The sequence below is a fragment of the Lottia gigantea genome, assembly GCF_000327385.1.
Source record: "Lottia gigantea unplaced genomic scaffold LOTGIsca_6, whole genome shotgun sequence".
Lineage (NCBI taxonomy): Eukaryota > Metazoa > Mollusca > Gastropoda > Lottiidae > Lottia > Lottia gigantea.
The window spans coordinates 262364-274643 of record NW_008710049.1 but is presented as its reverse complement, the minus strand read 5'-3'; the positions used below and the strand labels follow the sequence as shown (position 1 = coordinate 274643).

Genomic DNA, 12280 nt, shown 5'->3' with positions numbered 1-12280 from the left:
TCGTTACGCACTGTATAGCGTTGCACGTTTTCTTATGACGTAAAATTTCATACATTCTACTTTTAAACTTGATTTAATAAATAAGGTCAATAGCAACTCAATTATAAATACTCTTTATATTGGCTACATAGTGATGATTTTAAAAAGGAACAATCGACATTTTCGGGGATTGATTTGGGTCTTTATTGTACTGTAATAGTCTTAAGAAGTACAAAAACGCACGAAAATCGCATACTCCCTTCAAATATACCTCAAACTAGAAATTTCACTGTCTATTCTATATATGGCATAGTCTCACTAAAATTCCAGTCGGATTTGAAGGCTCAAATTTAGACGATGAGCTGTGAACACTATTACTGATTATGTAAGCTAAAATAAAATTCCTGTTTCTAAAACTAAGGTATGGTCCTTTAATGAAATGCTACGTAATAATAATTATTATAAATCGTGTTTTTAACTCTATAATATAGTGTTGTCAAATAATTACTTGAAAAAAAGACCACTCTATGAAAACTATTTAGATATTTTCTATTGAATAATTTGAATAACAATTCTGGAATTGGTTATTTTTTGAAATTTTAATTATAAACTCTTTCATAAAACATTCAAAATTAGAAAAGCAAGATATGATTGATGTAAAAAAATGATAAGATTAATGTGAAAATCTGTCTCTAGTGATACATCTCTTTCTGATTTTATCCAATAATTAGCTTAATTAGAAATTGGATATTATTAATGAGATTTCCATCAAAATCAAGCCAATTTTGTGTATGTTGTGCGTCAAATTGTAAATAAAGACGTATATATTAATGAGATATGGGAATATTTATTTAAGTTTCTATGGTAACCTAAGTCACAGAGTAGATTATATGGATGATATAAGGAGATGATTTTCAGTTGAGTCGGAGTTTTCAAACAGACATCAGTCTACTTTTACCTGGATATTACTGTCATCACCAGGTGAGATTTCAAAATATTATTATTTACTTAAAATGAGTCTTTAATAAGCTTGTGTAAAGGAAAATATCTTGACTTTTTCATTAAGAAGTTTTAAATATATATACTAGGGGTAACTTTTTGTATAGGGAGTAATGTATGCAGAGTATACCGCATCTATTCAGTAATTAATATCGGGACAAAGTTTTAGCTTTGCATTTGTTTTTCCGAGAGCACGTCTATTGTAATTGAAGGACTTACAAAGAATATTGCGAAGGAAGGTCGAAGATATACATGCAACAACCAAAATATGAAAGACACGCAGCACAAACCTTCAACCGGAAATGCTTTCTTAACTTAGATCTACATACATGACATCGGAACCATATTGTAATAACTCTTTGGTTATTGGTATTCATATTCATATTATTTCTTAAAAATTGTTGGCCCAATTGATGCCATCTGGATATTTATGTTTGGTTATTGACAATTACAAATAAGAACAAGGTTATACCTTAGAAATCCATTCTTCTTAAGAGTTTCACAAATCTGCGAGGATGATTTTAGATAAAACACAAAAGGACCGGTTATATTATATCCATTTCAAAAGATTTTAAGATAAGATGGATCTGATAAAACCGTTTGCCTAAACTCATTGAGAACAAAAATTCTTTCACCTATTCAGAGTTCAAGGAAACTAGATTCTGAGCAATTGACTTTAACCGTAGTTCAAGAATCTTGTTTAGAAAAATGACAAGCATGGATTAAGAATCCAGTATGAAATTGAAATGATATATGAGCTACTGTAAGTGGTTATCAGGCAGCACTGAGTTGATATTATAAATATCGAAGTAGTTATAAGGATAATCAATAAATAAGCTTTTAACTTATAAGCTTTCTCTGATTAATTAAAGAGGCGTAATGACAACAATAGTTTAATTATTAGGTGGACCCTAAACGCTGTTCTTTTCCAAAATTAATTGTTCGATTTCTTCCTACATGGATTCGCGAGTCACGTGCTAAGCTCTGTACAACTATTAACTTCAAGCATCTGGTGAAGATCTTAATGGTAAAGTTGCCACCTTTCTACACATATACCTGGAGATAGAACTAAAATAATTTTCTTTTTTACAGGTTTTTAAGGCACGCCTCTAGCACAGACACCCGTTGATTGTAACATCATGGGTAGTGGTGCTAGCAACCACTCCCCGGCTTCATCCCCCGAGCCAGATGTACCCCCACCACGAAAGAAATCTGTGAACAGCAAGGAAAAGGATAGAAAAGAGCAGGAGAAACACAATGAATACTCAGGTTTTTTTTGTTTACTTTTATTTTCTATCTAATGTATTAGAAGCTTTTGGAAATTTGTTCAAGCACTAATTGCTCATTTAACTATCTTTTAGATTTACATCATTGTTAGGGTGTCGCCAATGAAAAATGATCCGATATCTGAACGATACCGCGTAAGCAAAACTACAGCTTATGAGATGCTATTTATCAGTTTTTATAACAGTCCTATATTATTTCAGGTAATAATCCCAACAATCGAGTGGTCACTGATAAGAAGCAGGAAATATCTGATAAAGGATGTTTTGTCCGAACCAATCAAGTTGCTCCTATCGTCATCAAGAATTGTCGAGAAGAATTTCAACATATCAGTGAATTTAAAGAACCCATTGTTATGGGGAGAGTCGCTGATGGTTCTTTGGAACATGCTTTAATAAGGGTAAGATGCACATGAACAGTTTCATTAGATCCTTGCTATCTAGAAAAGCAGACGCTTGGATTAAGCTAGAAACCTATATGTTAAACGAATACATGTCATGTTGAGCTCTATCGTGTAAAAGTCCAAAAGCAAGTGAAAAAAATACGTAATTTGCCAATCGCCACATAAAGATGCTCCCCGCTCACGAATAACTTGTTTTTTTTTTTCAGGGAAAGTATTTTTTAGTAAAAGATATTGTTGAAAAGAATGATCGACTCAAATCTTTTGAAAAACAACATGCTCCCAATTTTCATCGCGCCAAAGGATTCCCAGCTTATGCTACTGGTCAGCCCACACAAAATGGTGTTATTAGTATTGTTAGCACTATTCTCAATGAAGGTATTAAGGTGAGTAAAGCATGACCTGAACGCAATCTTGTAGACGTCAACAGGTTCGCCCGTCGAACCACGATTTCCTTAGAACAAACTCCTCAGATAAAGATCTTTTCATGTTAGCAATTAGACCATCAGAACTGAAGTGCTTCGAAAGTGTTTGATGTAAGATAAATCAATAAATATAAAAGGGTTCAGTAAAATTTGCTTTAATAACTACTCGGGGGTTTATATAATTATTCCCCTCAGAACTTCTCTACACAACTTTCCAATTATTTTGTGGATCATGTAACATCACAGGAATTCATAAATCTTCTCGCACTGACTACTCATCGCTTATAAAGAGACTATATCTTCTCCTGATAAAACGAGTTCTACACCTTGGTGGTGTTCGAAGGGCTCAAACATTATCCTTTTATGTTTACAGTTCTGTAGATGGAATCAGAGAGAGCACTGTAGGCGAGGTCCTGTAATGTGTAAATAAATATTATTTATACACAAAAAGCTGGAATGAAGCCATACCATAAAATGTAAAAGCCATGAAATGTACATGGCCATTCATCTCGCGTACACAATGTAATATTCTATTTTTAGGAATTGTTTTTATTCAATCTGAGAGAAGAACCAGTATTGTTTATCAACATAGAAGATGACTATATTCCATATTCCATCAGAAACCAGGATCGTCTTGGAGAACTTGTCTGTACTGGTAAATGTGCCAAAGATGCCAACGAGGCTGAAGGTAGAATTCGAAAGGAGGTAATGATTTGGTCTTTTTTCTGCTAGACAGATCCTTCATATTAAAGTCCCTTATGTTTGTCTACAAAATCGAGATGTCTTGTTTTATCAAACTAATGCACGTTCTCAGCTAACTCTTACCATTAAAGCAGAATTAGTAGAAATTTACAAATATTGAAATAATGTATGAATGCCTATGGTTAAATTCTAACAGAATTTCAAATTCTAAAAATAATGTTCACTTGTAGGTATTAGATTTAGCCATGATGAGGGATGAGATGAAGTTTTATTTCTATGATGATTTGGAAAATCTAAAAGATGAACCTCACATGTTGCCAGTACTGTTTGAAGATCAGCTGCAGGTAGCCGAGGAGGTTTATGAACGTCAGGCTTTCCTTAATCCCGCCTTGAAGTAAGTGTTTGATTGTTTCAGGTAATAAGCTATTTTGAGGGTATGAACTGACATGCTATGTTTCATGTTATGTGCTCTGGTTTGATTACCAATAGTGCTTTTTGAAAAGGCATGTTAACACACTGTTTTCAAGCTGATTCTCCGTTACCAGTAATAAAAGTCAATGATATTAATGCTGGCATACTGCGACAGAGGAACAGAACACGGGAATAAAACTCATTCGTATTTTCTTTTTTCTATTTTAGGTACAGTAGATTTTGTTTCCCAGTACACAGAGCTCCCACCGAAGAAGAAGTCGATATTTTCCTTTCTTTATTCAGAGTAAGTTAAAAAAAAATGTAAATTTTTTGTACACAGTATTAATGCTAAATGAAAAGTTTTCACGGTTTGAATTAATATAATTAATTAATTAAACTAATATACCACTTTTCAAATCATAACAGCAATTAGACAAAATACCAATTTACACTGTGAATATATACAATGTTACTTTTCTGTATTTATAACTGATAACTGAATACTTCCAGGTCAATATGACAGATATTTTTTCATGACTAAATTGCATGATATTTCATCTTCCAGGAAGAACCTCATTTCTTTGACAAAGATCACAATCCTGCTATGTTGTTTATCTGTAATTCTGGTATGGGTCGAGCTACTGTAGGTCTAGCCATGGGTTGTCTTATGTTGGCGCACAGAACCAGTTTCCCACCTGAAGCCAAGTGAGTGAAGTGCTAAATATTTGTGTTCATTTTATTCTGCAATGTAATAATGATTGCAAGAGTACTACTGGCGTTTTATTGTTCGTAAAGGTTATTAAATTGGAGCTTAATTCCATTACAACTTCACGTCACCTGTCGACATTAACTGATATCACATAGATATTTTTTAGTACATTCATCCACTTAATGACAATTTGCGCGATTTTCTTATAGTGAAGTTCCAAACCATATCGATGAAAATAATCCAAATTTTGAAAGAGGTGAATATTTATCTGTACAACGATTGGTTAAAAATATTCCAGACGGTCTTGCTGTTAAACGACAGGTATAATAACGATAAATCTTTATTTATGTAATTATGTTTCCAAAGGTTAGTCAAGTTGCATCAGTCGCTGGTGGTATCATTGATGTACATCTATAGGCTCATTACTTGTGTCCAGTTTGATGTCACACAGAAAATTGGTCTTAGAAATCATCCAGTTATTTTCGATTTTCATTTATAGTTTGTTTTTCATTGTTAAAGCAAATGATACGCTTTTGTTTAAAAGTTGCTGTCTTTCCATTTATTCTCAGATTTTAAATCTCTGAACCATCATTATCTAATTGTACTACTATTCTGTAGGTTGATGTTATGATAGATCATTGTGGTGAACTGTACAATTTACGTACCAGCATTTTAGAACAGAAGAAAAAGATGGAAGGAATCCATGCAGATTATATAATAGAGGTATGCATGTCAAGTTTTCAAGCCTCATCTTTAAATATCTTTGCCAAACAAGTTCATTCCAAAAAGTTCATTGTATCTTCATGGAACCAAACAAAAAAAATAGGAAATAGTGATGAGCACATTTTCATTTTTATTTTTTCATTCCTTCCTTTTGTATTTCAGGGCCGTAGTGCTAAAGAAACTTACAGAAGAAAATGCATCTATTACCTAGAGAGATATATTTTCTTAATTTGTTTTAATGCTTATCTCAGAGAACAGGTAAGAGAAGAATTGAATTTTATTCTTATTGTTCCCCATTCATCAATTTTTAAATACATGCCTTTATCATAATAGATATATAGGTAACCGATATCACTGCCCATAAATATTAAAGGGTAGTTTTCACTTTGATTATTTGATAAATAAAATGAAGCTGTTTATACATTGCTCCTACAGGACAATAGATTTGTTTTCCAACTCATTAAATAAAAGCACTTTTCTTTAAAAACTAAAACTTTCCATTTCAGTTCCCTATGAAATTATCAGTGCGATATACCAAATGGATGCAACGTCATCCAGTATTAACACAACTGAGTTGCTTTATGGATTTTGTGGAGAAGAAGACCCCAGCTAAGTTAGTAACTACTGGCTGCAGGTTCTTGGTAGCTGATGAGTACATTGGTTTAGATGTTCTCAGTTCACAGTTTGAAGTGAAAGTTTCTAATTTCCGTCGAATGGTTGGTTTACCAGTATATGGGATGGCTCAACCCAATAGAGAGGTAAATGATTTATCAGTTCAAATTGCCCCAGTTAGTAATGGCCGTCAAGCGGGGATTGACAGGGAGATAGTGATTGTTAGTTTTATTAGAAACAGTATTTGTAAGAGACTTGTTCACAATGTCAAGCTATTACAATATTAGACAAAGTTCGTAATAACTTGAAATTGTGAAGTATTGTCTTGGCAAACCACCATCCCTTGTCCGGAAAGCCCTCTATTTTTATTAACAGTGCTACGTAGTGTATATTTAACTTCAATTCATTTCATTGACAGGGTTTGTCTTGTGTAGTAAACCATCTTCTACAGAGAAAACAAGGTTATAAGAAGGTTGTTATCATCAATCTCCGTAACGACCAGGTTATAGAGAGTGATGGACAAACTTATTCCATTCACGATCCATCTCAACTTGGTGAACCTATACCAGTGGTTGGTGCATCCAGAAGAGAATTAGAGGTAAGTTGACAACCCTATTTCATAATCCAAGACGTGTATCTGAACTGCCTTACCACTAATAGTCAAACCACAAGACCACAACTGAGTGTGTCGATAATTGCTGTTCTAAATGTTATAGAAATATCCTCATATGTTAATAACTAGGTTCAAATTGATGCACTAAAAAGGCTGATATAAAAGTAGTCATTGACATTTATTGATTACAAACGGGTGATCCGCTTTTTATAACTATCAGCTAATGCAGAAAACAGATTTGACCCCTTTTCTACTGTTGTCAATATGAAACCTCTCTTAAGAACTGCGGTTATGGTGATAATTAAAATATTGTTTTTATATGATTTAAATCTATCGAAATCTATGAATAGAGTGTAAACTGACTTGGTTTTCAATGGTGTTTTGTTCTGAAAAGTACATGGTATACAGATTGTTGACAATCGATTCTTTGATAAAATCGACATCTTTGCTCAACTTGAAATCTGCTTCACGTTCTGTTTTCTATAAATAGTCCTGCATAACATTATATATTTTAGTCGAGATCTGTCGATTTTTTTTTACATCATACACAAGAAACGAGAAAAAAACAAGAATGTTTCAAAATAACTGCCAATATCCCCTTTTTAAATCGAAAATGTTTTGCATTATAATTGTATATAATTTATTGAAACAGAAATGTCCAGATTAAAGAATCAACAAACATTTTCAATAACAATTTAAATGGATTTGTTATGACACAAAAATGTTAAAATTCTGTGTTCCCAAATTGTCCCATGTCTCTATTTGATATATATCCACTACAGCATAAAGAAACCTTATTAAAAGAAGAGATATTAGGTAAAAAGATCGTGAAAGTATTTGAAGAGATTACTGACCCACCCATCAATAAAGAGTTTACTAGTGTTATGACACTACAGGACCTTAGTGAACAACAACAGAAGGAAACACCAGATATGTTATACTACAGGATACCCATGGAATATGATCATTCTCCTCTAGTAAAGGTACGAACTTTGAATTGTTTTGCTTATTATAAACACCAAAGAAGGGCTTATTGGACTGCCGTAGATTCACATCGCTTCATTGATAGCATGCTTTAATGGATCACAAGCCTTTATCTGATAGTTTCTTTATTTGTTTTAGGAAGCTGATGATATTCAAGGTTGTATTACCAGTCATTTTAAAGATCCTGATTTATGGACCCAGAATACCATGGCATTTGTATTTTGTTGTCGAACTGGTAAAAGTCGAACAACATTTGCTTTAGCTATTGCTGGTCTTATGTACCATCATATGAGAGTAAGTTCCTCATTTTTGTAAATAGACTATAAAGATTGGTACTGTATTATGTCTAATTTTTGCCATTTTTTTTTAAGAATGATTTATAAAGTATTTTGCCGGGTGTATTTCGGGTATTTTTTGTTTTGTGTTTCATTTTGACTCCTCTGTGCTACTGGCGATTTGTACTGTATATGTCTACACTCGTAATGTCATTTAGAGACATTATTCTTTACTGAAAATAATTTCATCTTCATCGTTTATAGGCTTTCCCATACGGATCACAACCAGGTGAACAAGAAAGAGTATCATGCCCTAACGCTGGATACACTAAGGGAGATTACATTGTAAGTTTGTTACATACCTTACCCCATCTGTTATCAGAGCTATCGACATGTTAACAACTAATGGATTTCTCTGACTATCGACATGTTAACAACTAATGGATTTCTCTGACTAATTGATGCATTTGATGGGTGTATATTGATTTCGTTCTTGCAATATCAACTGTAATTTCCGACACAGTCTCTGTCAAAAGTTTCATTCTAAGGATCAGTCTACTGTTTTATATGTCCTTCTTGGATAATAGTAGTATTGTAGTACAGATAATGGTTGTTGCATTATGAAATTGTACAAGAAAATTTCTATACTGAACCTTCAAAAAAGGAAACATTTTTTATTTTCAGATTGTATTAAAATTAGTACGTATGTTGCCAGCTGGTCAACAAGTCAAGAGAGAAGTTGATTTAATTCTGGACAGAATATTTGAAACAATGAGTCCTATGCATTTCCATCTTCGAGAAGTTATTTTCTTTACTTATAACAAGGTATTTATAATCATGACTCCTTCTTGGTTTTGTATTATCGGCACCTTATAGCATCACCTAATCAACGATTATATTTCAAGCGATGGTCCCTTATTTTATATTAGTTTATATTCAGATAAAGCACCAGACCCTACAAAAATTGAGTCCACAGTTCACAGAGAACGTGTGCTACTACAAAGTTTAAAAGTTAGTATTATATTTCAGATAAAGAATGCTACCAGTGAGCAACAGAGATTAATATTAAAACGAACCAGTTTAGATATGTTAGAAAGATATATATTCCTTATCTTATATAATTGTTACCTTCGATCTGAAAAGTGCACCAACTGGAAACGACCATTCAGTAAATGGATGACAGAGGTAATTATACAACTATGATTAATATTGATTAAATATTCTAAGGATTCTGTTGACTAAAACAAATCTTTAAATGCATCATTAAACAAAATACAGAAATAACAATAAGACAAGGGTGCAATCGTAATTTGATAACATGATATTTTGACACAAATTTGATTAATATTTGAATTTGTTTATTCGTGTGATTTTGGAAAAAAAATTGATTTTTCAATAGACAATTTAATCATAATATATTGTATTCTAGGTCGCTGCACGAGCCGGTGTTTACGAGTTATTGGATAATCTTGGATTTTATGATTTTGAACCAAATGTGGTTACACTGAAAACCAGACGAGAAAGATGGAAGATCAGACACACACTCTTCCCATTCTACGGTGAATTTATCTAAATTCTTAAACCATTCCATATACTAAGACACTTCTTTGATATTTACCTGCTTTTAAAGTCCAACCTCAAACATACTTAACTTACCCTTTGATAAATATTTTCGTACAGAATAGTATTCAAGGATTTTTGTTAAAATTTGTCGGAGTTACTCCAAGGGCCCTTTGTTAATTCAAGGAACCAAGTCAACCCTGAACTGAGACATGATTTCAATAAGCATAAATAATCAGAAGTGGCTATGCGGTAATTATTATGTAATTATGAATTTTTTATGAGCCTTTCTGTATAGTAACCTCTTTGTACACGATCATATATTTGGATAAAGTTATTAATTTTGTTGTAATAGATATGTGCACACGGATTTAAAGTTAAAGTTTTGAATATAGGCTACATTTATATTTTTATATCATTATATATATATAATTAATTAGTGCATTCCTTTTGCCTTAGATTTATATTATATGAATATTTATGAGTGTATTATGTATTTTGGTTAAGTAATGAAACTGAAAAAGTTTCATAGCATTCGTTTTATTTAAATGGTTTTTGTATGTATATCTATTTAAAATATATTTTGATTTGATATCAATATCTATATTATATTTTGTTTGATTGGTTTAAATAAGTATTTTCTTAGTCGTACGTCTTTTTTATGTTTCATATTGGATTTTGTTCTATTACATATCATGCTAAAAAATCAGAGACTCCAACAGAATCCACATAACAAAAATATTCATATTTCTTACGCGTTTTTGATTTAAAGTCGTATATATAGTATATCTTGTAAAGGTATAATAATGGAAGTTTATTGGACGATCCAGAACAAGTGATGATATTAGCATAATTTGTAATGTATCTATACATGTATTTTGTATTTATCTTATCTGTGATATTTTAACTTGTAAATTATTTATTAATATTCTTAAATAAATATAAATAACATTGAAATTGTCATCTTACAAAAACACATAAAGCTGTTGAGTCAGTTCAAAGTCATTTTATCCAGTTTTCATTGACTATTATAAAACATAGTTTGAATCACCTATTGAGACTCTACAGTCTACACCAAGATTGAAAACGTTCCAACAAATAACTAGACAAAAACATTTACAAAGCAAAAGTAAAGCATAAATTTTGGGACGTATTGACTGAAAAAAGAAATTTTCAAGACAAGCTAATAAAATATTTGCACAGACAGGATACAGTCAATATGGAAATCAGAGAAGGTGCATAAAAATTTGCAGAATTGTCAATATTGCAAAAACTTGTTGTACAACACGATCTACATTTAGAAAGATGAAACGATGAATTACAACCGACTATACAATTCTTGGCACAACCTCTTTTCAATGACGTCAATTTTCCTTTACTATCAATTCTTTCTACCTGAAATGTATAAAAGTAGCAGCATAGTATATGGTATACTCACTAACAATGTTCTAGATGTAACAGAACATAAGTAATGATACACTCAAAGGCACAAGTAACAATGTACTAGGGGTATCAAAACATCATACTTATTAAATAGAGTAACAATTAGTTTCCATACATTGGCACAATATAAGTATACAGTCATTGTGTAAATGTGAGATAATTACCACGACGTTAATAGACAAACTGTCTTAGTTTGTCTTCTTAAATCCTACAATGAGCTGAAGTCAGTTCAGTTGGTAACTTACCAAGCAAAATGGTTCATCCAATGAACACTGTTGTATGGGTAAATAGGTGATATTATTCATCTTTACACAGCTTTTAATTTTATCAGTACATTTATAACAATGTAGTTTGTCAGCTGGTACCAATCTCTTTAATGTTATCTCAACTGAAATGAGAATTTCAAGTCATTAAAAATAGTTACGTCCCTTTATTAGTATTTCCATAAAAGATCGCAACAATGTATATACCAAAGTTAATGTCTAATTCCTCTAAATAGAATTATGTATTGGGTTGAAGATCCAATCCGGGTTTTCTTTAAAAGCCACAGTTTCGCCTTCTAATGACAGTTTTGCTAACCCACAATAAATCATAAGTAAAACATGGGATAATCAGTAAATCAAACTATTTTAAGTTTAATTATATATGTAGTTAAGATGTTACACTATATTAATAAGTTAAGCAGATTCAGATATCTGTAATTTTGTGTCGGACATGACCACACACCCCACCCTTCTCGGATGCAATGAAAATTTAAAAAGATCAAAAGGCGTAAGTTCGAAAAACTTTTACACGCGCACTTCTCTTTCCATTTGAGATTGACATGATTTTTTCTCGAACGCTAGCACAGGCAACGCTCCTAAAAATGGGAATAGAGAATTCTAAATAATGTACGATAACATATGGACATGGGTGCATTTATTTAGAGTGGCCTTTGAATTGGAAAACCCTTTTTTAATCCAGAATAACTGAGACTTATCTATACTAATGAGGAAAGCCTCAGTTACAGTTACAGATAATACCGAAAGCTGTCTTTCGACGACATTGAGACTAGCATATCCTTGAATAACGTCTATGTTAAATGTACTGTAAATAAACAAAATTCATATCACGTTTTCTTTCTATCACTTCTGATATATGCATTGCTTATCACCAAGACAC

The 12280-nt window shown here is 32.1% G+C and overlaps 1 protein-coding gene across 1 annotated transcript; it reads left to right on the top strand.

Annotated features, from left to right (window-relative positions):
- Window positions 1–906: 906 nt before the first annotated feature.
- LOTGIDRAFT_210442 (hypothetical protein) lies at window positions 907–10630 on the top strand. The gene is made up of 19 exons (XM_009063745.1): window positions 907–960; window positions 2071–2247; window positions 2466–2662; window positions 2872–3048; window positions 3628–3792; window positions 4020–4183; window positions 4429–4504; window positions 4766–4905; window positions 5119–5230; window positions 5528–5632; window positions 5795–5890; window positions 6139–6390; window positions 6663–6842; window positions 7640–7840; window positions 7980–8135; window positions 8381–8461; window positions 8801–8941; window positions 9146–9301; window positions 9546–10630. Exons 2-19 carry the CDS (start codon window positions 2118–2120, stop codon window positions 9687–9689), a joined length of 2673 nt encoding a protein of 890 aa, XP_009061993.1. The 5' UTR covers window positions 907–960; window positions 2071–2117; the 3' UTR covers window positions 9690–10630.
- The last annotated feature ends 1650 nt before the right edge of the window (window positions 10631–12280 follow it).